Below are 23,776 nucleotides of genomic sequence, written 5' to 3' on the forward strand. Positions count from 1 at the left end.
TGGGGTGCAGGCATAGGAGTCAGAGAGACAAGTGTCCAGCAGCAGGGCAGCAGAAGCAGCTCCAGGGGATGGAAAGCTGTGATGTAGTGCCATGACCCACAGCAGGAAGAAAAATAAAAGCCAAGGCTCGCTCCAGTCCGCATCTGAGCTGCACAATCGGGAGACCAGGCAAGGAGAGGGAACCTGGAATCCTCACTGTCCCCAGTAGGCAGCTCTCAGAAGTGCAAGTGCAGGGTCTAGGGCTGAGAAAATACATTGTCTTAAGGGCTGGTGGGACTGAAGACATGCATGTAGGCAGAAGATCCCCATCAAACATCCAGTGCTCTGTCAGGATACCTGTCCCCAAACCACCTCCTTGCTCTAAAGGCTTTGCTGTTCCTCTTGCCCTGGGGTGTTTCCACTGGCTTGTCTCCTTTTCCCAAAGGGGTATGCTCCTCCATCATTCCCATTTTTCTCTCCTCTCAAATGCCCCCACTGTACTTCCCCCATGTCGATCATCTCTCAGTGACCCCCAGTCCCTGTTTCTGTGGGTCCCACCATAGGACTGTCACCCTGGCCCTCTTCCTGTCTCTCCTTCCTGCTTCGCTTAAAGTGTGGGGTGGGAAATGGTTCCCAGCATCTGCTGTACCACACTTAAAGATTAACACTGTGAGCCCTCCAGTCAAATATGCACACTGGGGAAAGCCCAAACCAAGTAACTTACACATTGCTTTCACCACGGAGGGTGAGATTTACATTAAAGCTCAGGGGCTGACAGCTCCCATTTCAGTACATGGCAAGAAAACTTTAAGTTCCAAATGCATGGTGGGGAGCCCAGAGATGGCAGCTGTCATGCCCTCTTATAAATAAAGTTCTCCCAAGTCCTGCTACATGGAAGGATGTTGCAGCCTCATTGCTGCCACTGACCTTAACCTATTCCCCCCCATTTTCTCAGCCCTCTTTATCATGCTCTACAGGTCTTCCCTGCCCACTTCCCAGCTTGTCTGCCTCCTCCTGGGCCAAGAAGGTATGTTTGGATTTACACATGGTAATGCTTACTCAAGGAGAAAAACAGTGCTGACTACCCCAGCAGCACTCACACGTGGGCCTGCTCACAAGCACAGCCCAGGTTCTGGGCATCAGCTGTCCCCCTTTTCATCTCCCCCATCTTTGCCTCCCCTACCCTTCATAACTGTGATCGTTTTTGGAATAGCAAAAGTTAAAGCTTGGTAAGTAGTTTGAGCTGTTTGCATCTCAGAGCTGAATACGCTTGATAATCGCACAAATGCATAATTAAAGAGCAGAAAAAATGACTCACTGGATAAGGAAATGCGCTTTTCTTATCTCCTCTGCAGAGAAATGAAAGCCCCAGGAGCCTGGGTCTCTGGCTAAGTCCTTTTATTAAACAAATAAACCAGAAAAGATATCAAATGAGCGATTTAAGAATTATGTCTTCATCCCAGAGTCAGACAGCTCGATTTCCAGTGCGATTTGCTCCCATCCCACACCTGGAGGGATGGCTTTGGCCGAGGTCAGCTCAGATCAGCTGAGATCCCTGGGATGCCTGTGGTGGACAGGCAGTGCTGGTGTTCCAGGAGCGTGGAGGAATTGCAGCGGCCTGCAAGGGCTCGTGCACACATGAGTGACTGAACTTGTGTGAGCGGTTCCTCTGGTGTCAGGGGTAGGTGAAGTGACTCACGCACGCACTTGCAAAACCGTGTGTAGCAGAAAATATCCCCCGAAAGTTCACCTTGTGCTCGTGCACACCGGAAACCCAAAGGCTTGTTGAGCAGAGAAGTTGCGAGGTGTTTACTGAGCAGACCTAGTTACCTCAGGACAAACCTCTGACAGGATGCACCCAATGCCTCGGGAACATCTCGGCACAGCCTGACATCTGCCCCACATTCAGATGGTGCCACTAGAATGCTTTGGTTGGAGCCAGCCCCCAAAGTCCTTTTGGCACCTCATCCCAGCACGCCTTCCCAACACCCCTGAGTGGGCTAGTGGGAAACATTCCCAAAAAGTACCACTATGGCTATTAGGAGCAGGTTTCCCAGAGCTCCAGCATAAACCTCTTCCTCGGAATCCATTGGGACCCTTCTTAAAGCCAGGTGGGCTTAGGGACAAAATCTGGGGGAGATTTTAGGAACAATACGACAAACCAAAGGTTTCAAGAGTTTCACAGTCACTCTAAACCCCAGATCCCTCTGTAGGTACTCTGCTTCCTATCAAGGGGGTTTGTGGCACTGCTCAGCCACCTGCATGGGGTGTTTGGTGTGGGGCAGTGCCCCACCCTGCTGAATGTAATTTGGCTCCTTGCTCCTTGACTATGTGTCCCTGGAGCTGTGCTTGTCCGCAAGGCTAAAGGAAAATGGGCAGGTGTCCTTGGCTCTCTCCGCAAGGGGCCTTGGACCGCTGCAGGGATGATGCTGAACACCCAAATTAGGCTTCTCAGTGGGCTGCCTGTTGAAGAACCATCTGGGGTTACAAAGCAGTGGGTCAACACTTCCTGAGCTCAAACTCCCTCTGCTCATTCCCACTCCCTCACTCATAGAGCCCAAGAGGGACACAGCAGCACAGAGGATATGGGAAAAGCCTTCCTTGCCTGATCCAGCCCAGGAGGAGCTGAGCCCTTGATCTCCCCTGGTGGGGAGGAGAGGTGTTTCCAGCCGGTGTGCTGGCTGCTCCTGCTGCTGTGCAGAGCGTGGGGAAGGGACTCAGTAAGGCTTGGGTCCCTGGCACTGCTCTGGCTCTTGAAAGCCCCTCTCCCATCATGAGCAACACAGCATTAGCTGAGCCTGGCTCTTCTGCCTGGATGTGAACAAACAGTACACAAACTCCCTGCCCACTCTGCCTGCAGCAGCGATGCTGCCCCCACCCCCATCCTGAAGAGAAGTGGGATCTTATCCTGCCTCCCTTGGGCAACTGGGGGGGAGGGGGGGGGGCAAGTGTCCCCCTAGTTTGGCCTGTGGCTGTTCATAGGGAGTGTTCGCGTGCCGTGACAGGGCCAGGCAGCACCTCCAGCACTGAAACAGCAACCAGTGGCTGAGAGTGATGTGTTGCCACAGGAAAAACCTCTGAACAGGTGGGTTCAGCCAGATCAGGCATCGCTTACGCCGGGGTGAAAATCTCCCCAGTACTCACAGTGGGAAACCCCACTACTGCACTCTCAAGGCATGAATCTCCAGCAGATGACTCCAGAGCCAAAAATCAAAGCCACACTTGCCCCAGTATCTCTGTAACCTTCTCCAGCTTCCTACAGACCGTTAGGTACCAGCCTGGTGTAAAAAGGCCAGAGTGATTTCATTTGCACAGGCTTGAGTGCAGAATAATGTTATAAATTTCCATGAGTGTATTAAGGATGCGATGTTAGGATTTGGCCTGTGCACCTCCTCTTCTGGCTGGCATCTGGGCTCAATGCCTTGGCCATCCTGCCAAAGCCCAGAGAAGAAACAGGAGTGCAACACACAGAGTAGGGAAGGAGATAAAGGGGAGGATGAGGAGTTGCTGCAGCTGCAGAGCTGAGGAGGTGGAGAGTGACTGCCAGCAGCCTTGTGCCATATTCACCACCCCTGCGGATGAACTCCAAAGAACCTGCGGGCAATGTCCATTGATTCCCTTTCAAGGGGAGAGCCCTCCCCACAGCTCGCAGGGGTTCCCTCTGTAACAGCCACACCAACTTCTGAGCCTTTGGGGCCTCAAAGGCTCTAGCTGGAAGAAGGATGAGTTGCTTTGGCACAGGCTGTCACAAGAAGGGAGATGCTGTGGGGAGCAAAGAGTTCTGCCAAGGTAGGCGGATATAATCCCCCCTCCCAAGATTCCCTCCCCATTTCCTATCTCAGTGTAAGCACCTATATGGGAGGTGTTGCCTGCATTTTGCCACAGTCCACAGGGAAGGCTGCCTGTCTACCCCCATGAAAGACCTCCTGGACAGCACAGGTCCCTTTCCCTTCCACACTGCACCCCCAGCACTGCAGAGGGCTGGACCACCAGAGGATGCAGGCAGGCTTCCAAGGGGCTGTGCAGCAATGTAGCATTTCCCATCACCCAACCTAAAAATGCACATTAGAGGCTGAGGGCAGGAATAGCTTTCTACCCCCTAATAATCTTGTCTCTAAGCTAGATAACTAGGACTTCAAATCCCTGGTGATAATCACAGCCACCATGCCTGCAAGCTCTCCCCCAGACCATTCATCTGGCTTGATGATGCTTTAAAGAGACATCTAATGAGGATAATCTGATTCAAATCCCCTCCTGCTTTTGGGCAGCAGAGCAATTCAGGCCCCCTCAAACTCCTTCTTCCTCCATGACTCTCTTTATTTCCCCTTCTTATATGAATCACTGTGGGGTTTCCTTTGCTTTTTGCATTACTATTTTAAATCTTTGATATGACCCCTGCAATCAAGATTCAGTCCCTTTAGAACCTAGTTAACATGAAATCAGACTCAGTTTTACTCATAGCCTTATAATAGGATGCTGGCCGCTGCTTCAGCTCTCACTTTGGGTGCAGGGAACATTGCAGCCTGCTTAAAAAATTCCCTCTTTACCTGATTCAATCAGAACCACTTACAGGAGATCCACACACACATTTCAAGCTTGGCAAGAGAGTCAAGCTTTGGGAAGTGGGGAAGATCTCAATCACACTCAGCTTTCAGTGCAGAGCAGATGGCGAACATTCCGACTATATAATTTATAGCACAACATCACTATGTATTAGTCCCATACAGTGGCTGAGCTCAGCCAAACCACAGCTCATGCACACTCGGGGGATTCTCACAGGTGATGCTCCACATGCAACCTGGGTAAGACCCAGGTTTTGAAGAAAGCACACACTTCATGTTTCATCTCCTTTATGACACAGAGCAGAAGATGCAGTGCAGAAGCCCTCGTCCCAGAGGGTTTTCCTCTTCCCCCTGGACTGGGCAAACACTTCCCAGCCTGCAAACTTGTGTTTGAAGTAGGTCTGTATTACACAACATCTGCGTGCAAGCAGCTCCCTTTCCCTTCTCTGCGAGCAGCTCACGCAGCAGAATGATGGATGCCAGGGCAGCCCAAGGCCAGGTGTTGGGGTTTGTTTGCACTTCTTCAGGGCTGCCATACCATGCTGGCACAGCCTGGCATGCAGCATGCTGGGGGTCACAATGCCCAAGAGGGACATGCACCACCACCACCAGCTCAATTTCAGCAGTGCCTAAGCCTCCCTGCCATGCCTTTCACCCAGACACATACACAGGGGTGCAGTGAAGGACCTGTAGGTCAGGAGGCAGAGTTGCTCAGGATGGCCAATTTGGGTTGTAATGAAGAGAAAAGGTAAAAAGGCAACATCAGGTAGTAAAAACACTCCCTCCAGAGCAAGGTGATGGCAGCTCCAGCCTTGTCTCTAAGGTTGCAGAGTTTTCAAACCCCTGCATGGCTAAAAAAAGTCCTGGAGATAAATGTGCAAGATCAAGCCTTTACAGGTACCTGGTGTGCAGGCACAGAGTGACACTGTGCTATCCCAGGGCTTCCCCAGCTCCAATGCCTTTGATCCTCTGCTGTTCAGCATAACAGCACGAGGCACTGAGTCACCCCTCAGTCCCACAGGGGAATGAGGATTAATTAGTTGATTCTGGCACGTGTCTTCTTTAAAGAGAGATGCTCCACCACCACATGAGCCAGAGGTTGTTACTGAGCTGAGGCAAATGCAGCCCTGGCTTCACATCTGTGATCTCTGGAAGAGCGAGCAAAACAAACAGCAGTGGAGGAAAAAAAATTGAATGTTCACACTGGGGTGATGCCAATGCTGCTGTCAAAACTAGGAGAGTGGCCAGCACAGAGGTTCAGGAGAGCTTTGAGCTGACCAGTGCAGACAATGATAGTGCCTCAAGGACTGCCAGCCCTCAACAAACACCCAAGTGTTTCAACAATCGGAGCACAGGGCAGGAGCAAAGCAGCCTCAGTTGCAGCATGGCACTGTCACCTTGTCACTGTATGGTGTGCACATAGCGGGACTGGAGAGCTTTCATGGGAAGATAGAAACACGGTACTCCATAGTGACAGAAAATGGGGAAAGCCTCCTTAGCTTGTTGAATGCTAGCTGGGCTTTTTAGGTTTTTCCAGCATGCCTGAGCACAGGTGCTTCAGCTGGCCCTAGTGATGCCATGAAGATTTTTTGCCTTTTCTGTTATACCCCTGTTATACTTTTTACAACTTCTGTATTCTTTTTGCCTACATTCTTAGACTTGTTTGTCAAGCTGAGAGACTAAACATTTTAGAAGCTTCGTGGGTAGAGGATAGCGTGCCCCAGATCCCAAGGTCCTCTCCAGAACACATTCTGTAAACTGAGATAGAACCATCCAGGGGAAGATTCCTTGGGGGGGGGCTCCTTCAAGCCTCTCATTGGGGAATTTTTGATAGATATGCTAATTAGTAAGACCTATAATGTTAGATCTTTTGGGGGTGTGCATTGAGGTGTGCATTTCAGTGCATTCCACCTGGACGTAGTGCACCTAAGGATCCTTAAAATAAATACCAAGGTAAAATCCCTTTTTCCCTTCTAACCGTGTTTGACTCTTGATTTTAAGACCAAGAAAAGGCATCACTGGCACAGCTTGTTGTAGTGCCGAGAGGGTGTTGGGATCCAGAGGCTAGAGCAGACCCTGCACACCAGGGCCACGTTTCCCAAGGGGAGGTGTTCTCTCTCATTGTTTTTGTCCTTGCCCCATCTCGGTGCTCCTTCCCGTGACGCACAGAGCCCTCGGGGCTCTCGTACCCAGCCCGCAGCTGCACCTGGGCCGGCGGCGAGGAGGCTGCCTGCACTTATGTAAAACATGGGCTCTCTGTCACACCCCGCTGACTTCCCTCGGCAAAGGAGGCAGCGCGGCGGGGCACACGGGCACGGTGTCTTTCCTGGCTCCTCTCAAAATGTCCCAGCACACGGCAAGCTCCAGGGGGATGAGGGATGTGACATCGCGGCACGTGGCAGCTCTTGCAGAAGGAGCCTGTGGCAAAGGAAACGTGGCCCAGCACGGGCCGGGAGCCCATGCTACTCAGCTGCCAAGGAGTCTGAGCAAGTCACGTCACTCCAGAGTCCCCTGTGCCCGACCTCTCTCTCGCACCGGTTCTTCACAGCCAAGACAGCCCCTCCTGCACAGAGCTGACCCGAGGGGATGCCTTCCTGCCTAGTATCGCCGTGCTGTATTAATATTTAACAGTGGGGAACAGATCCAGAGCCTTTGATTTCCCCACTGGCCAATTCAAGGATAATTGAACTGTGCAGGGAATTTCAGCATTTCAGAGGGTGGTTTCGTTCCAGTTCACACCAAAACCTAACCATGCCGCAATGCCTTACGAGAAGGATTGCAGCCCAGTTTCGAGCAGCCTCCCTGCAGTGGAGTCAGGCATGTAAGCAGCACAAAACCAGCTCATCTCAGCCGGCAGGTCGCACCAAACCTTCCCCCAAAGAACTTAGGTAAAAGTCAAATTCTGCTAAGGAGGAAAAAATGGTTTCTTCTGAATGTTTCCATTCAGCCCCAGATTTGTGACCCCAAAGGTCAATTTGCCCTCATTACACCCCCCCACCCCCAGTGGGGGCAGCTCCTGCTGTAGAGGCAGAGCAAGTGAGGCACAGTGGATTTTCAAACACGTGCCCAGGGTCATGAAAGAAATCAGCCACAGAGGTGAAACGAATCCAGTGTTTCTGGCTCCTGCCTCTAGACTGTGCCAGCTATTGCTTTCTCTTGCATATAAATCACTTTTCCCCACCAGTGACGGACAGCTGGCCACTGAATGGAAAGTGGCAGTTGTTCAGCAGCCCACAGCAACCCTGCACACCAGCTTAGGGTGGGAAGTGGAGAACACTCAGAGTGCAGAGGAGACTGCCAGAGGATCTGGGCCAGCTGAATGAAAAGAGAGCATCTGGAAACCAGCCAGTGCTCCTGCAAAATCAAGACAAGTTAAAAACCCCACAGGAGGAAGCCTCTCCCTTGCTTTTGGCAGCAGAGCAGAGCTGACCTCTGCCACAGCTCTGCCAGTCAGCTCCAGGCAGCAAAGCAGGAGTCCCTTCTTGTCCACCACTGCTGTGAACAGTGGTCGTGATGAGAGCAACCAAGTAGCTCTTACAGCTTGACCACAGCTGCTAAGCACCGCTACTGACCTAAGCCAGCCACTCCCTTCAAGTGACAGGTCTTGGCAAGCAAAGACGTCCAGTTTTAACCATTCCCCAAAGCAAATATTAGAGATGGCCTTGAACCCAAACCTCTACCACCAGTTTCAAGGTTTGGAAGGGACCCAGGGCTGGATTTATCTCTGATCTTTGTTCCAGGAACAGGGAGATCTTTTACTATGTGTGCCATATCAGTACATAGACTTTCTCTCCCACTTTTACAGACTGAGCATATCATGTTTTATCATGCTTAAAAGTTGGTCTGATTTAACTGCTGGTGCAGCAGTCAGTCTTAGAAAACCTGGCACAGCAGAAAGCTGTAATCCCACCAGGTAACGCCAACCAAGCCAATTTGTGCCAAAATCTCTCACAGATCACCTCTGTGAGCTGTTCGGCTAGCAGGCTGAGGATGCAAAATCTTCTTCAAGGGACTGGATTGAAAATGAAATCCTGTGGGTCAACCTGCCATAGCAGAAGAGACCATATTACAACCTCATTTACTTCCATCCCCCAAAAAAGTACTGTGAGACCAAAACTTACACCAGTGCAACTGGTATGAGCTCTTCTATACTAATTAAACCACATTATACAACTTTTGCTGACATAACTGACAAACAAACACATCCACAAACTGAAACAGTCAAACCAGCAATGCTCACGGGTACTTTCACCACAGAGAGGGGGATTTCTCTTTGAAAATCTCCACAGGGACAGGGAACTGAGGCAAGAGAGAAAAAGAGAAAGCAAGTAACTCCAAAATGTTTCTGTTCATTTAGATTTCAGTCAGCTTGGCAAGCTCTTTCGTGATGTTTGAACACAACAGAACCTCAGTCACTAGCCTTAATTCGGCTTCAGGCCTTCCATGCCTCTGATCCCAATCCAAGTACTACTTTCACAAGACCTTTATTGAACATTAGCCCTGGCTACTCCATCCAGATGAAAGATATCCTCAGCTGCCTTGTCTCCTCTGGTAGTAAGGGCAGTGTTATGGCCTGTCTAAACTAATAGCTGACAGCTCCGAGAGGTATTTACGTAGTTGAAGATGTAGCTTTAGATGTGTCCCAACTACTTTGGGTAGTAAAACATGATGGACCTGAGACAGAGTGTCATATTCTTAGATACGCTCCACTTCCCCTGCCAGTTCTAGTAAATACTTTCTCCTAAGAGTAAGAAAAATATTTGCCCCAAGGTGAAGCAAGATGCTGCTCTTAAGGAACTAGATTTTATTTCGTACCAGCTGAGATTCAGCCACCTGTAGGAAAAAACAGCATCTTTCTTCTTTGAAAGTAGTAGAAGGGAAGAAATACCACATCCGAAACATAACAGTGGAAAAAAACCCTGCTTGAAGGTGCAGGAATGGACAGTAGCACATGTGGGTTACTCCAAAGCATTCTGGGTGGACCAAAAAAAATATTTCATTTTCACTACTTAAAAAAGCACAGTGAAATTACTCTTGAAGCCAAAGGGATTTTACCTGAGTCCAATAGTTATTAGAGTCAAGTGGAGAGCAACCTAGGAGATGGAAAAATCTCCTTGGCTTACAGCAGTTGCAGAGGACACAAAAGAGTGGCTCATTTTATGCCACTTCCCTTCCTTTCCTCCCACAGACTGCACCTGCACATCGAGAGCAAATCGAAACCAGCCTATTCTAAACTATGGTCTCCTTTATTTTGAGGGACTCAAAGCAAGGGCAAGGCTGAGACAGCATAACCAACACAAAAACTTGTTTCTCAGCATGATTGCCCCTCTCTGGTGGCCAACTCCTGGTTAGTACCTTCAGGATCACAAAGCTAGCTGAAAGTAGGGCATGCCCATTAAGCTTCCAATCCTCCTTACACAGCCACGACAGTTTGCACATGTCTTTCTCCTTTGGGTTTTAGCCAGAGTCCAGCCCTTTTGGGCATCATAACACAGCTGAATGGTTTAGCTCCTTTTGTTTCAGCTGACAAACACCCTATCCCTCCCCCACCAGCAACAATACAACTGGAGCTGGGATTTGTGTGTCCTCTGAGCAAGGATACAGGCTTTGTGCCTTGCTGAGCTGTCTTTGCAAGGACTGCCAACACTCACAGCTGATTAAGCCTGCAGTGCTGCTTTCTGCTTTTCCTGCTCACAGACAGATGTCAGAAACAAGCTAAACGAAACAGTGCACACAGCTAGAGCTCTGCACTTAGGAACATTAAAGCAGACTATTAGGGATTAAATAAATTAAACCAGAGGGGAGCTTAACACATTCTCTCTAGGCTTCATTTCAACCTGGCATGCAATTTTGGGTAAGAAATATCCTCAGCGTTTCAAAAAGCACTGTATTCTGGCAGGTGGCTCAACTCAATGAATAGAAAGGGCTGTATTTGAAAAGCTTTTGCCACCACCACGTGGTTGAAGCCACGAGTGCAGCACAACAACTAACTGGGAGTTCGAGCTGCCAGCAAGGACCAGCCTGGCTGCCAGGGCAAGCTGGGGCAAGCGTTCGCAGGTTTCAGAGGCTGTGCCACATACCTAATAAAGAGCATACAACTATTACATATTATTTATTTTATTAAATTAGAACTCTCAAACCCTAGTGCCTTGCAGCAACCACAAGGCACAACCTACTGCCGGTCAGAAGCTGTTAGTAAAGGGATTATACACAGCATATGCCAAACCTGCAGAGACAACCTGTTTTCTATGTGCTGCTGTGGTCTGCTCTGCTGGGTTTCACCTCTGGTCAGCCCCAGAGGCTGGGTTACTGGGGCTGTTGTGGGCTTGATGGGTGGAGTCCTTTTCTTCAAAGATCTAAAAGAAAGCTAAAGTGCTAGATTGAGTATCTTCTTTAGTCCCTTCCTTTCCAATTAGGCACCAGGCATGGAAATAGTGAGTCCTTTGCTGGGCAGATGCTCACACAGCTGGATCTTTAACTGTCAAGTGCAGTCTATCTAGAAGCAGCACGACAGCCTTCCTTCCCCGTTCTTCTCTTGGTGGACAGACAAAACCTGGCAGCAAGGTTTCACATTAGACTAAGGTGCTGCATTTCAACTGAAGGAAAGCAGGAGCCTGCTGCCTCTTCTCTGGTACTTTGGAGATAGTAGCCTGGTTCTTCTAACAGTCTCTCAGAAAAATATGTAGCTCCTGGCCACTGGCCAAGTGGAAAAAACTCAAACTCGATCATGAAGTGGGATTCAGATGTAATAATGGATAGGAATCCCCAATTCAAACTGCCCTCCCTATCTGTTATCCACTGAATAGGAATCAAACTTTTCTTGAGAGGTAAGCAACTAGGAACAGTTCTGGATGAGTGGTCATGACAAGTCACAAAAAAAAGCCTCCCAATGTGATGCCAACTGCAGGAGCTTGAATGCCTGAAGTGAAAAAAACCTGATGAATGTGGCTGAAGTATCACAATGAGAAGCTAATCATCATCACAGCTCCTCATCAGTGAGACAAAGGACAAGGCAGAAACTCCTGGTATTTGACCAGCACAGATCTGTAACATTCGGAGAAGTCGTTGAGCAGTAGCAACTCGAATCCCTTCCAACTGGAAACAAAATGGAGAAATTATTTAATCAATAGAAAAGAAGAAAAGCAATGCTAAGCTTTGATAAAAGAAAGAACCAGAGCAGGCATCAAGTGACTAGCTACAGAAAACCCCAAACAGGCCCATTTACTTCCCTAATGTTAAGGAAGGTAACAGCATTGCCAGCTGGAAGCCCTGAAGGGCTTGCCAAACACACGGATTCTACCTCCTGGTAGGGAAGCAGTCTCTGAGGATGCAGTGATGAGTACACAGAAAAGTGAAGTGTGCTACTGCTGAATGCCAAACTCTCCCACCAGCTTTTCTGACCAAGCAGGAAATTGGAAAGAGTGGCATATCAGAGGGTCTGTGAAGCCACAAAGTTGAGCTGACACGAAACATTACATGGGCAAGGGAGTCACATGGCAAATAACAGCTCAGGGGCTCCCGGGAAGAGAAAGTGCAGCAAGGAACAAGTGTACCAAGGCTCTGCATATCAGAGATGTTTTTTGTCAGCTTAAGCTTGGCTTCATGAGGTTTTGAAGTAGCACAGGAAGGAGCAGGTTACTAGAAGACTCATTTTAAGGATGACCAGACTCCCGTATCTCTATGGTTCTTGTAGACAGAGTCTGGTCTTTGATAGTTATGAAAGACAGTAGCATATGTATTTATTGTTACATGTATTTATTGCTAATATAATGACATTTCTAAGGATCAGAGTAGTGGAATTCAGAAATCCCTTGAGATGTCAAATAAGCACCTTACCTCCAGCTCACAGAAGATCATAGGACTGCAGTAGGTTTCTCCCAATTTACAGACAGCACTGGTCTCAATGCTGCAAGCATTCACCCTGCCAACTAAAAAAAAGTTTTCCCACATTACAAGCCCCATAATCAGCAATCAGTGAAGAAAAATAGGAAATTCCACATCCACAAAGTGATCCAGAGCTAATTTTGAGAGCATAAAAGAAGATAAGGCAACAGGGAGCAGTGCAAACAGAATGGTACAAGATTTGAAATGGAATTAGCACAGAAGTCTTTCATAATACTAACAGGAGGAACAGTATTATCACATCACTCTTCATGTAACATTAACATTGTGCATAAGCAATCAGCACACCATCAGCAGGGGCAGAGTCTTCCACTCACTTACCAAAAATCCTCCTGGCTCATATGGTATCACAGAGTGGTCTGGTCTCCAAAGAATTCACTTCATCAAGAGAGCCATAGCATAAGACAATGCTAAGACTCCTTGTCTACCTCAGAATTAGGCTTCCTGACCCCCAAACTCCAGCGACACAGCACCTATGTTCCAACACCGAGCAGTACAGTCTGGCCTCTCCAGTTCCTCAGAGCTGAAGCAGGGAGGGTACACAGGAAAGCACTGGCAGACAGAAGGATTAGAGGCACAACAGGGCCGGACAGCACACAGCAGGGATACCAGTTTCGTACTAAAACTATACTTCATAGTTTTGTAGCTCATCCATTTAATTCACTTTATTACCACAGTATCATATGCTTCTCACTGCTCATTAAGATTATTAATTAAGAGCAGATAGAACAGACTTCTAGGGTGCCACACACAAAAAAAAAAAAAAAACATTAAAAAAATCAATAACACAAATCATATTCAGAGATTAGGGACAGAGAAGAGAGTGACTGGCAAAAACAAAAAGGACAGAGCAAGTGAGCATGAGAGAAGAGAACCGTGTTTTATCTAGGAAAACAATAAAAAAAGGCAGAGGAGTTCAGAAATAATTCAAACAAAGTTTCAACAAAGCCACTGGTTTCCTTTAGTTTGTTTCAAGTTAAGTCAGCACCCTGTTTTAAGAAAACCAACAGTGAGTTGTGCTGCTTTAAGAGGAGGAAGAGGCGCCATACGTACCCCCAGTGACAAGAAAGCACACTTTCCCCAGGAAGAAGCTGGCATCCACATGAGCTAGGGAAGCTTCGACATTCTTCAAGCTGTCAGAAAAGTACAAACAAGCCAGTTGGACAGGAAGGTTAAATCAGTGCAGCATAAGGACAACAGGAATAATTTTCAGAAGCACAATTAGAAAACCAATGATGTTAACATCTGCTGATTTGTGAGCTCGCAGAGTTCTGCTTTATGCTAAAAGCATGACATCAGAGACCTCTGTAATACCCACAGCTGTTTAATAACCCATAACATATCCTTTCTACTCAAGACTCAACAGTTTGAGTTAGTTTGAACAGTGTCCTCCATGATTTACAGACACTAAGCATCTGAATTCATTAATATCCAATGAAACTTCAGCACCACTTCGGCTCTTTCAGGAAGCGCTTGCCCACACATTTCTGCAGCACCATCTGTGCTGTAAGTATGCAGCTGGGCCTGTCATTTTTGGTAAATGAGAGCCCAGGATCATCAGTCACAAGTTAAGTAAGTAATAAAATGCTGACTTCTGTGCCTTAGCAAGTCTTTACTTGTGGCCTGGGGAAACAAGTATAATTTCTACAACAACGAGCACAAGATGACAGAAGAGGGATCAATCCCTGCAGACTTTTCTCTTTTGCCTAGAGATATCCATAGTGCTGGTCCCACTTGACCAGGAGTTCAGTGAACTGAGGACACAGACACAGCAACTTGCTGGTTATTGGGCAGCACTGCCCAGTGCACATCAGACTTTTACATGTTACAGAACTTCACAGCACCACCAGCACTTCCATCTCATTCTACAGACAGCATCTTTCCAAAGCTCAGTTCATATCGTCACACATCTGGATCCAGAAATAAATTCTGCCTTCTCTGCTACGGCAACTTAGCACACAACAGGCATGTTATTGGACAGAGCAGTTCAGTCCTAATCCACTGCTGGAGGCCAGAAAGCCACGGTATATATTACTGAGTTCTTCCACCACAGCAAGTCTTGGGTTTGAAACCCACTACTCAGCAATTCCAATACAGTAAAAATGTAGATTTAGCCATCAAACCAAAAAGAATATTAGTCCCCCATCTCATCTTTTTGCCCTTTTTACCTGTATTTGCTCTTGATGTCAATCATAAACACAATCAGATCTATCCTGGGTCGAAGATGATCCCCCTCTGAAGGTAAAGGGAGGGATGTAGCAAGGTGACTGAAAGATAACAAAATTGCCAGTTTAACCAAATAGCTTGGCAAGACAGTATCCACTTACCCATAATCACATAACCATTGCAGTTTGCCATGTAGCAAGTTACCAGGAAGCCTGCTAATTACTGAATACGTGGGCACTGAAGAGACACTGTGATTGTTTAAGTGGTACTCTCATACCTCAGGCCCACTCACAGTTGCTGACAGCCACAGTGGTAATTGCTAGACAAGGCTGGTTATAATGGGACACTTATTAGAGCATAACAAGGCCCACAGAAACATTTTCTCTGTGCAGATCTGTATGGCAAGTAATTTCATTTAATTGTTACAAAGAGTCCTTTTTAACAAAGTGAACCCCAATGCTTTACGGGCATATTTTGCTGCCAAGTTTCAGTTAAAATCAGTGCTTTTCTGTCACATTCCAGAGATACTGCTCACATAGGAGCGGCGGCCTTTCCAGGTACAGAAAAACCTTAAACCACAAATGTGTCACTAGTACAGCTTTATAGATGAACTTATAACTCAAAAAGAGCTTCTATTATATCATTACCCTCCTTTTTAACCCTTTCACTAAGTCAGGAGCTACCAGGTTAATTTAGGTGTCTTTCTACACAGTACCACCACTGCTAATAGAGCTGTTGGAAGAAATACAAGGGTGGGGACTTTTTGTGTCTCTTCCCACTAAAAAAGCCAAACAACCACAACCAACTAACAACAACAAAAAACAAACAAGCAAACCAACCAACCAAAAACTCAACAAAAAAAAGGTTTCAGCAGTAGATAACTGGATCTTCCACAGGGAAGAACATTATCAGCACCTCATTTTTGGAAGATCACCTTAATTTAAACTGGACAAACAAAAATCCCAGAAGTTCAGTCACTCTCACAATCCACTTCCTCTCTGGAAGACAAGGAAGAAACACTGATTCTGATCTTCTTGGGGAATATTACTTCTAGTAAGTCAGTCTCAAGGACTTAACAGTTTTCTCCAGCAGCCACAGACCATGGTACACATTCCCTTCTATTAATCCTATGTAGTTTGTAGTTTTGTTTACTAGTCTCCAAATAAAGGTGTTTTGTTTCTTACATTTAAGGAAGGTAGGATGTAACGAAAACATTCTGAAACTAACACGAGAGATGAGCAAAGTGAGCTTGAAAGACACACTGCAACACAACCAAGCTTATTAATTTAAGGTGAAATTTAGGGAGACTCTTTGATGAAGGTATCAGATCTCATTGTCTGAGGGAAAGAAAAAAGCAACCCAAAAAAGCACTGCATTATTTGGAATTCTGCTATATTTAAACCAACATGACTAGATGATGTCAGCAGCCTCCAGATATGCACTGCAGAAACCTTCCCCCCCTGCCCCCCACAGCAATAAGAGACACAAAAAACCCCAAGCCTTGTAATTCTTTGCCCAACAGCTGTACCTGACAGGTAGACCTGTCAGACAAGATACCATATTTCTTTGTAACGTGTATAATCCCAAAGTAATACAGTGGGGAAAAAACCCACTGACTTTGCTTTCCTAGCAATATTAACACAGGGATGTATCTTGCTCTGTAGCATGACCACACGATGCTGTGCCTCTGGGCAGTTACCCAGCTGTAGTACCAGCAGCCATCTAGTTATGGCACTCCACAGCTCAGCAGAGGCTGCAGGTTTCACATAGAAAATTGGGTAATTCATTTACTATTAGTTAGCACAGACATCCAAGATGCCATAATCAGAGCAGTACAGTCACCCTAATTAGCCAGCAGAACATTAGCTCGGGTTGCTTTTACCGCATAGCCATGGATTACAGCAGCGAAATAACACAAACACCTTCTGAAGAGCTGACTAAACTCATTTGGTCTTGGCAAGAGAGCTGTCAAGGACATTTTATCATAAAAAGTTAGTTAATCAAGCTTTTAAGACAGGACATGTCATGCAGCTAAAGCTGAAATTCCAAGTGCATCTTAATAGCTTGAGGAGGAAAAGCACGTGTGCGCATACAAACCAGAAAACAGCTACAGAGAACATCAAAAGCAATGGACATCTTTTAGAAACACTTGTTCGGTTGCAAGTACTTGCAAGCATTGTACTTGTCCTATTTTGTCCAAGGATGTTTAATTTCTGTATGTGTCTGTCTCTCAGGTGGGGGAGAAAAAATGTGTTGCTCTCGTACCTTTCCAATTTAGTAATCAAACATCTGTGCAACATGCAAAAGGCAATGGTATGTGCATGGTGAACACGGACGTGGGAAATGCTCCCCCCTCCCCCGTTTCCAAGCATGCCCAAACTGCCTGCCCTGAAGACAGAGGGGTTTGCCCGCTGCAGATGGGCAGTGGTGCTCTCTAGCGTTCGCAAGAGCGAAGTCTCTCTCTGAACTGTGTGCTCTACAGCTCCGACTCCCGCCACGGGGATGGAACCTGCATTTTTAACCAATTTCGGTGCTTCAAGAATCCGAAGCAGAAGCTTTCCGTGAATTCGCGTCACAGCCGCTGTTCTGGTTTGCACCTCTTGGACCAGGTGGCAGCGGGCTCCGTACGGGCCCGGGGCCGCAGGCGGCGCATGCCGCTCCCCACCACTCACATGCTGATGCTGAAGTCCTTCTTCTCCTGGAGGATCGCCTCCGCCAGCTTCTGCTGGAGCGCCTCATCCGAGCCAACCAGCTGCGGGCAGAGGCGAGAGCGGGGTGAGCCGCAGCCCCCGCCCGCCGGACGCGTGCACAGCGCGGCCGGACAGCCAAGCCCCGCGCGGGGCGGGGCGGGGCGGGGTGCGCAGGGCAAGGCCCGAGGCGGCGGAGGGTACGGGACAGGCGGGCGCCCGCAGCGGGGCCGGGCCCAGGGAAAAGGAAGGAGAAGAGACAGCGGGGCCGGGCTCCGGAGCGGCGCCACCGCCGGACCTACCAGGAGGACGGCGGAGTTGAGCATCGGGAGCTTGTCGAAGGGCCGCAGCACCGCCATCCCCGCGGGAAACAGCCCCAGCCGCCCGCCGGAATTCAAACGGCGGCCGCGCTCCGCCTTGCGCCGGCGTCGGGGGCGGGGCCTGTGGGGCGGGGCGGGGCTGGCGGCGCGCGCGGCTCCCGGCGGGCGGCAGGGGGCGCTGCGGGCCGGCGGCGATCGCTTCACGGGCTATCCCGGCCTGGCGGCGACTCGCTGGGATCCTCGCGTCCAGCTCCTGGCCCTGCACGGGAGTCACACACCACGTGCCCCTGGAGCCCCAGGAGTCACACCATGTGCCTGACAGCGTCGTCCAAACGCCTCTTGAATTGTCAGGCTTGGTGCTGGTGCTGTTACCACTCCCCTAGGGAGCCTGTCGCAGTGCCTGCCACCCTCTGGGTGAAGAAACTTTTGCTAGTATTCAGTATAATATTTAGTATTCAACCTAAATCTCCCCTGACACAGCTTCAGGCCATTGCCACGGGTCCTTTCGCTGGCTGCCAGAGAGATCAGTGCCTGCCCCTCCACTTTAGCTCACGAGGAAGTTGTGGACTGCAGTGATGCAGGGGCACAGTGCAGGGGATCCCTCTGAGCATTCAGGTGCCACGCTGCATGACAGACCACCAAGGACGGCCAATCACCATAAAACCCTGCAAAGCAGCACTATTCCTGTGGCATCCGGATGTCCCAGCCATCAGCTGTGCCTGGGGCACCCCCAGGCAATTCTGGAGGGATGCTGAGGGGAGGACACTGGCCTTGCCTTGGCTGTCCAGGGGGATCATGAACAGCCTTTAGCTTCTGAGAAGCAAAGCCCTTATTTCCAGGGCTGTGCTGCCCCCTGGCCCTTGCCATGAGCCGTTGCCCGCTTGTTTACTCAAGACTGAGCAACAGCAAAGGCTCCAGTGAAATTCCACTGCCTCTTTACATTGCAGTTTATAATGTGAACTAATACATAGAATCATAGAATAGTTAGGTTGAAAAAGACCTCTAAGATCGAGTCCAACCATTAACCCAAGACTGCCATGTTCAAAACAACCACGTCCCCATGTGCCACACCTTTTCAAACACTTCAGAGATGGTGACTCCAAAACACTCTTGGGCAGCCTGTTTCACTTCCCGACCACCCTTTCAGTGAAGAAATGTTTACTAATATCCAATTGAAACATCCCCTGGAGCAACTTGAGGCTGTTTCCTCTAATCCTACTGCTTGTTACCTGGGAATAGAGACCAACCCCCACCTGGCTGCAGCCTCCTTTCAGAGAGTTAGTAGAGAGCGAAAAGGTCTCCCATGAGCCTTGTTTTCTCCAGGCTGAACAACCCCAGCTCCCTCAGCTGCTCCTCATAACACTTGTGCTCTGGATACTTCACCAGCTCCTTCTCTGCCCTTCTATGGACATGCTCCAATGTCTTTCCTGTAGTGAGGGTCCCAAAACTGAACACAGGATTCAAGGTGTGGCCTCACCAGTACTAAATATGAGGGGAGAATGTTAATACACTTTCATACTATAAAGACTGCTTGATAACATAGTTAGGGAAGGGAATTTCCCTAATGCTGTGTGGCAGTAGCAACTGACTTTGCATGCTGATTTATTCTGTGTGAGGTTTTGTGGCAGCTCCAGCAGCCTTGACCTCCATCCTGGCCCTTCCTGGGCACCTTCCCCCTCACCCCCTATCTGGTCAGCCTCTCCCCAGCCCAGTGGTACAGGCAGGAAGGGGCCTGGGCAGAAGCACTGCAGTTATAGAGATAGGCTCAGTTGTTCTCATTCTGAGGTCAGAGCAGGAGGATGACATGCAGTGATGGAAAACCTCAGAGGGTCCAGTGTAGCTCGGTGGCCTGTGGTCTGTGGATACAAATATTGCTGCTAGCAAGAATTTTTCTTGCTTCTTTCCAGTCCCATTAGATACTTTTCTCTCTCATGGAAGATATTTGTAGAGTTCTATAAACTATGAATACCTGCGACCTTGCAAAGCCTTGTTTATAGTACAGTAGAAAAATATTTTGACAATGGATGTTTTAGGATTTTAGCCAATCACTCCAAGGGGTGGCTGCTCCTTTGACCAATTAGACTATGAAGAAAAAAGTCTATAAAAGTATTACCGCAGGCCTAGGCCCTAGGGTATATCACCGTGTCCCACAGCCATAGGGAGGAGGAGGAGAGAAGATCCAGCAGGCAGGAATTGTGCAGCAAGATTGATTTATTTAATTATTTTACAAACTCTTTTATAGACTTTTTCTTCATAGTCTAATTGGACAAAGGACCAGCCACCCCTTGGGGGTGATTGGCTAAAATCCTAAAACATCCATTGTCAAAATATTTTTCTACTATACCATAAACAAGACTTTCCAAGGTTGCAGGTGGCTTGGTTGTTTACATAACTCTGCTACCTCTTCTGTGAGAGAGAAAAGTCTCTCACAGACTTAGAAAATAGCAAGAAAATCCTTGCTAGCAGCATTTTTGTATCTACATAAAAGAGTTGTAAAATAATTAAATAAATGAATCTTGCTGCACAAATCCTGCCTGTTGAACCTTTCTTCTCCTCCCTACCACTGCGGGATACCATAATATGTGGTCCACCTTGCTGCATCTCCTGATCCTTGCCTCAATCTGAGTTTAGCTCCAGTTTAGTGTGGAAAGGGGGTCCAGGACCCATTCTGTTGCCTGCTGGTGCTGGCTCTCCCTGCCCTTTCAACCAGGGCACCTCCAAATGGCAGGAGATGTGCCAGGGGAGAAAGAAGGCTGCAGGAGAATGAAGACACATCTGCCCCTCTGCAACAGTCTGGAGAGGGGAGGCTAAGGGGAGAGAGACAGGGTTAATGAAAGCTGACATCACATGGCTGCCATGGCGTTTTTGATCTTGACAAAGGCAGACGGTTTCCCTCGTTGCCAGCATGAGACAAATTACAGGTGAAGCAGAAGAGATTACAGGATATTACTGTCTGTTTTTGAGTTTGGTGGGGGGAAGGGAGGACGAATTCAGGGCAGACATGTCCTGAAGATGGGAGGCAAGCAGATTGAATAAATAACAAGAGCCAGCTCCCAGGCTGGGGGGATGTAGAGAGCAAATAGAACAATGTTCCTTTTGGGCTGCTGAAGGTGTGGAAATATGTTAAAAGCTCTGGCACCCACCTAAAAGGTGTTTGTCCTCTTTCTGTCCCCTGTTGCCTGCTCTCTGGCCCCACAGAAGGACCTGGGTGGCTTTAGTGTCTGGTCAGGGACACGCTTGCTGTCCCCTGTTGCTGCGGGCTTCCTTCTTCTCACCCTGCTGGTGTCTGTTGTCATTCAGTGGATCCAGATGAGCTACCACTCATCCCACAGTTATTATTCCTTGTTCCCAGCAGGTTTCTTGGCTGGCCTTTGGCAGACTTACCTCTCCAGGGCTGACCCCTACCTTCCCATGGGGACACAGAGATTGACCCTGCTTCTTCCTCTGTGTGCATCTTCACCACACTGCTTTGCCAGGGGGATGCCTTCCCCTCATCGCCTTACTAACAAAGGACCCTTGCATGCACAGACTACCTGGGGTGACTTGGAGCAGGGCAGGGATTATGGTGATGGTCCCTGCCTGGGAAGTCCAGGCTTTGGCAGAGCCAGTTTCCTCCTAGGATGCAAAGCCATTGCCTAACAGCTGGCACAGTGAGCTGAGCCAGACAGATTCACTTTGCTTTCCTCCCTCTTTGAAATGCAGCCAGGGATGCTCCATGGGGGAATGCAAAGCCTGCAGAGCCAGCTCAGCTCAGTGGGGAATCAGAAGGGAGGACAGGAGTCATCATCCTGCACCCTTGTTGGCTATGTACCCATGCGCCCAGGAGTGTGAAAGAGATCTAATGTCAAAGGGTAGCATTTGAAAATTTTTTTTCATGGTAGAGGACATTGTAAGGAAGTGGAGACTCAGCCTGGCCGTGTGCCTGCAGGTCTTGTCTAGATCTGTAGGTTGGCAAGGAGAGGAGGGGAGAGGGATGAGAAACGATTGGTGTTGGAGGCTGGGGTGTATTTTACATAACCCTGTGTGACTGTGTGACTGTGTCAGGTTGTTTCACCTCTTGCTGCCCCATTTCCAGTTTGCAAAGTGGGAATAATGAGTTGATCTCTGCTTCAGAGTGGTGCAAGAAAGCTGAAATGGGTGTCAGTGCACTGACCCAGAGCGTAAGCACAAGAAACAAGAGCAGGGCATGATATGGAAGGGGAGAGCTCCTGATTTTACTCTGTGGGCCATTGTACATTGCTCTGGTAGCACAAACCATTCCAAAAATGGGTAGAAGTATATTGCAGCCAACATGAAGATGCTCTGATGCTGCCAAAAACCCACAACTGACATCAGCAAGACTTGGCTTGGCCATCACCAGTGCTCCCTTGGAATGGGGCAGCCGCTCCTGCAGCAGGACAGCACCAGCCAGTACAAAAAATGTTATAAAGCACACCTCATCCTCATGTATCCATGGCCAATTTGCTGTATGATTCATCCAGTGGCTGCATCTCAAGATATTTTCTCTCTGATTTCTCTCTTGGTTCTCCCTGAGCTGCCAGAGGAGCAAAGAAGACAGACTTTGGAGATGGTCTAGAGAGGGGCGCTGACCCCAGCAAGGTCCCAGTTGTCTCAGCACCTGCTCCCAGACCTCCTGACATCCCCATTCAGTATGAGTTCTATGAGATGTCACCTGGCCATGCATTACTGGCTCCAGGCTGACCTCTCACAGTCCCTCCCGTGAAGCCTGTGAGATAGAACTCGTGTGTATTTGATTGCACTTGTTCTCTCACTAATAGACAAAAATTATATCATTCGCAGCAAGTGCAAATTATTAGAGAAATTAATGACATTTTCACATATGTTGCTGGCAACTTCAGTTTCCTTTGGCAAAGGCTCTTCACAGCTATTTTTAGACCCAAAGTAAGTCAGCTTTTTCATTCTGCTCTTTAATTTAACTCACTATACACATTTCCTTCATTTTTGATCAACTCAGCAAAGCTTCTCTAATGGGTTTCCTTTTTTGAAGCTGCAGTAGCACCCAGAAGGTGGGTTAGCCTGCTTTCCCACCAGACTACCCCAATTGATGGCCTGCCATGAATCCAGTGTGCCTTCTGCATCCTGCAGCAGCTCCCTCATCTCCAGCAGCTGAGCAGGGAAGCATTTCTATGACCCTTGCTGAAGTTCTGTCCTCTACTGCAGACTTTGGGGAAGGCAAGTTTGATAAACTCCGTCTTCTCCCATGCCTCTACCTACATTGGGGGAGTAATATTGGGAGATTGGTGTTGCCTTAAAGACAGGTATCGACCTGGGTCTGGTCATCTCAGAAGATGCTTATAAAAGGCTAAAGGACACTAAAAAACAGTGAAAAAACTTGTTAAGAAAGACTGTAATAACACGTAACCAGGCTTGGGATTAAGCTGAGCTCAGTACATTGTTTATGCTGTGATTTATGGACATGCTACAACCAGGAAGTACGTGCCCGACCATCTCTTTTTCCAGCCAAAGATTTTGTCTTTTGTTATGAGAAGGGTTTCATGATTTCTGCTTTGGCTGGGTGGCCCTCTCACATCAAACCTGACCCCATGCTTGCCTTCATCACGCAGGTGAATTTGTGGTTGCCCAGAGATATGGAGGGAGTCAGAGGCTTGGTGGTAGGCAGGAGTCCTGGGATGAACAGCTCTGAGGGACTCAGTGTGTGCACAGGCACTCAGAGACTTCCTCCAGCCAGGTGAAGGGGGCTGGAAGGCCCCAAGGCACCAGGCAGAATGATATGCACAAGCTTATGCCTCAAAGATCTGAGTGGCACACAGCAGCCTTATCTGAGGTGAAAGCTGAACTGCAGCTGAAGTGTTTCCATGCAGTTTGAGCTGTACTGGCACATCAATGCCTGGAGCTGTCTTGCGGCTTCAGCTCTTGTTGGAAGCCAAAGGATGTGACAGCACCTGAGAGCCCTGTCACAGGCAGCAAGCGGCTGCGTCAGAGGCACAAGGTCTGCAAGCGTGTCCCAGTTCCAGCAGCACAAAGTCCAGTGCCTTTTTCTTGCTGCCTCCACAGGTGCTTCAGACTCATCTGGGGGGATTTCTTCTTGAAGCAAGAGAAGCTGCCATGTCGTGACCTTGCCCACTGCTGTGGTGGTGGCTGCAGAAAGACGCAATCCCCACTCCCTGTCATGTCCTCC

At 48.5% G+C, this 23,776-nt stretch overlaps 1 protein-coding gene across 1 annotated transcript; it reads right to left on the minus strand.

Annotated features, from left to right (window-relative positions):
• Window positions 1-10,642: 10,642 nt before the first annotated feature.
• On the minus strand, window positions 10,643-17,712 carry CENPM (centromere protein M). Its single transcript, XM_048302614.1, has 6 exons — window positions 17,599-17,712; window positions 17,282-17,361; window positions 14,612-14,710; window positions 13,497-13,576; window positions 12,378-12,469; window positions 10,643-11,636 (listed from the first exon to the last, which is right to left on the minus strand). The coding sequence occupies exons 1-6, from the start codon at window positions 17,653-17,655 to the stop codon at window positions 11,511-11,513; spliced, it is 534 nt and encodes a 177-aa protein (XP_048158571.1). The 5' UTR covers window positions 17,656-17,712; the 3' UTR covers window positions 10,643-11,510.
• Between the last annotated feature and the right edge of the window lie 6,064 nt (window positions 17,713-23,776).

This window comes from Corvus hawaiiensis, chromosome 4 (genome assembly GCF_020740725.1).
Source record: "Corvus hawaiiensis isolate bCorHaw1 chromosome 4, bCorHaw1.pri.cur, whole genome shotgun sequence".
Classification (NCBI taxonomy): domain Eukaryota; kingdom Metazoa; phylum Chordata; class Aves; order Passeriformes; family Corvidae; genus Corvus; species Corvus hawaiiensis.

Bases quoted from the DNA above. Each gene is read 5' to 3' on its own strand.
- CENPM (XM_048302614.1), bottom strand. From the start codon at position 17,655: ATGGCGGTGCTGCGGCCCTTCGACAAGCTCCCGATGCTCAACTCCGCC. The intron at 17,362-17,598 runs GTAGGTCCGGCG...CTCTGCCCGCAG, and splicing joins TCAACTCCGCCGTCCTCCTG to CTGGTTGGCTCGGATGAGGC. The intron at 11,637-12,377 runs GTAAGGTGCTTA...TTTTGTTTCCAG, and splicing joins TGATCTTCTGTGAGCTGGAG to TTGGAAGGGATTCGAGTTGC.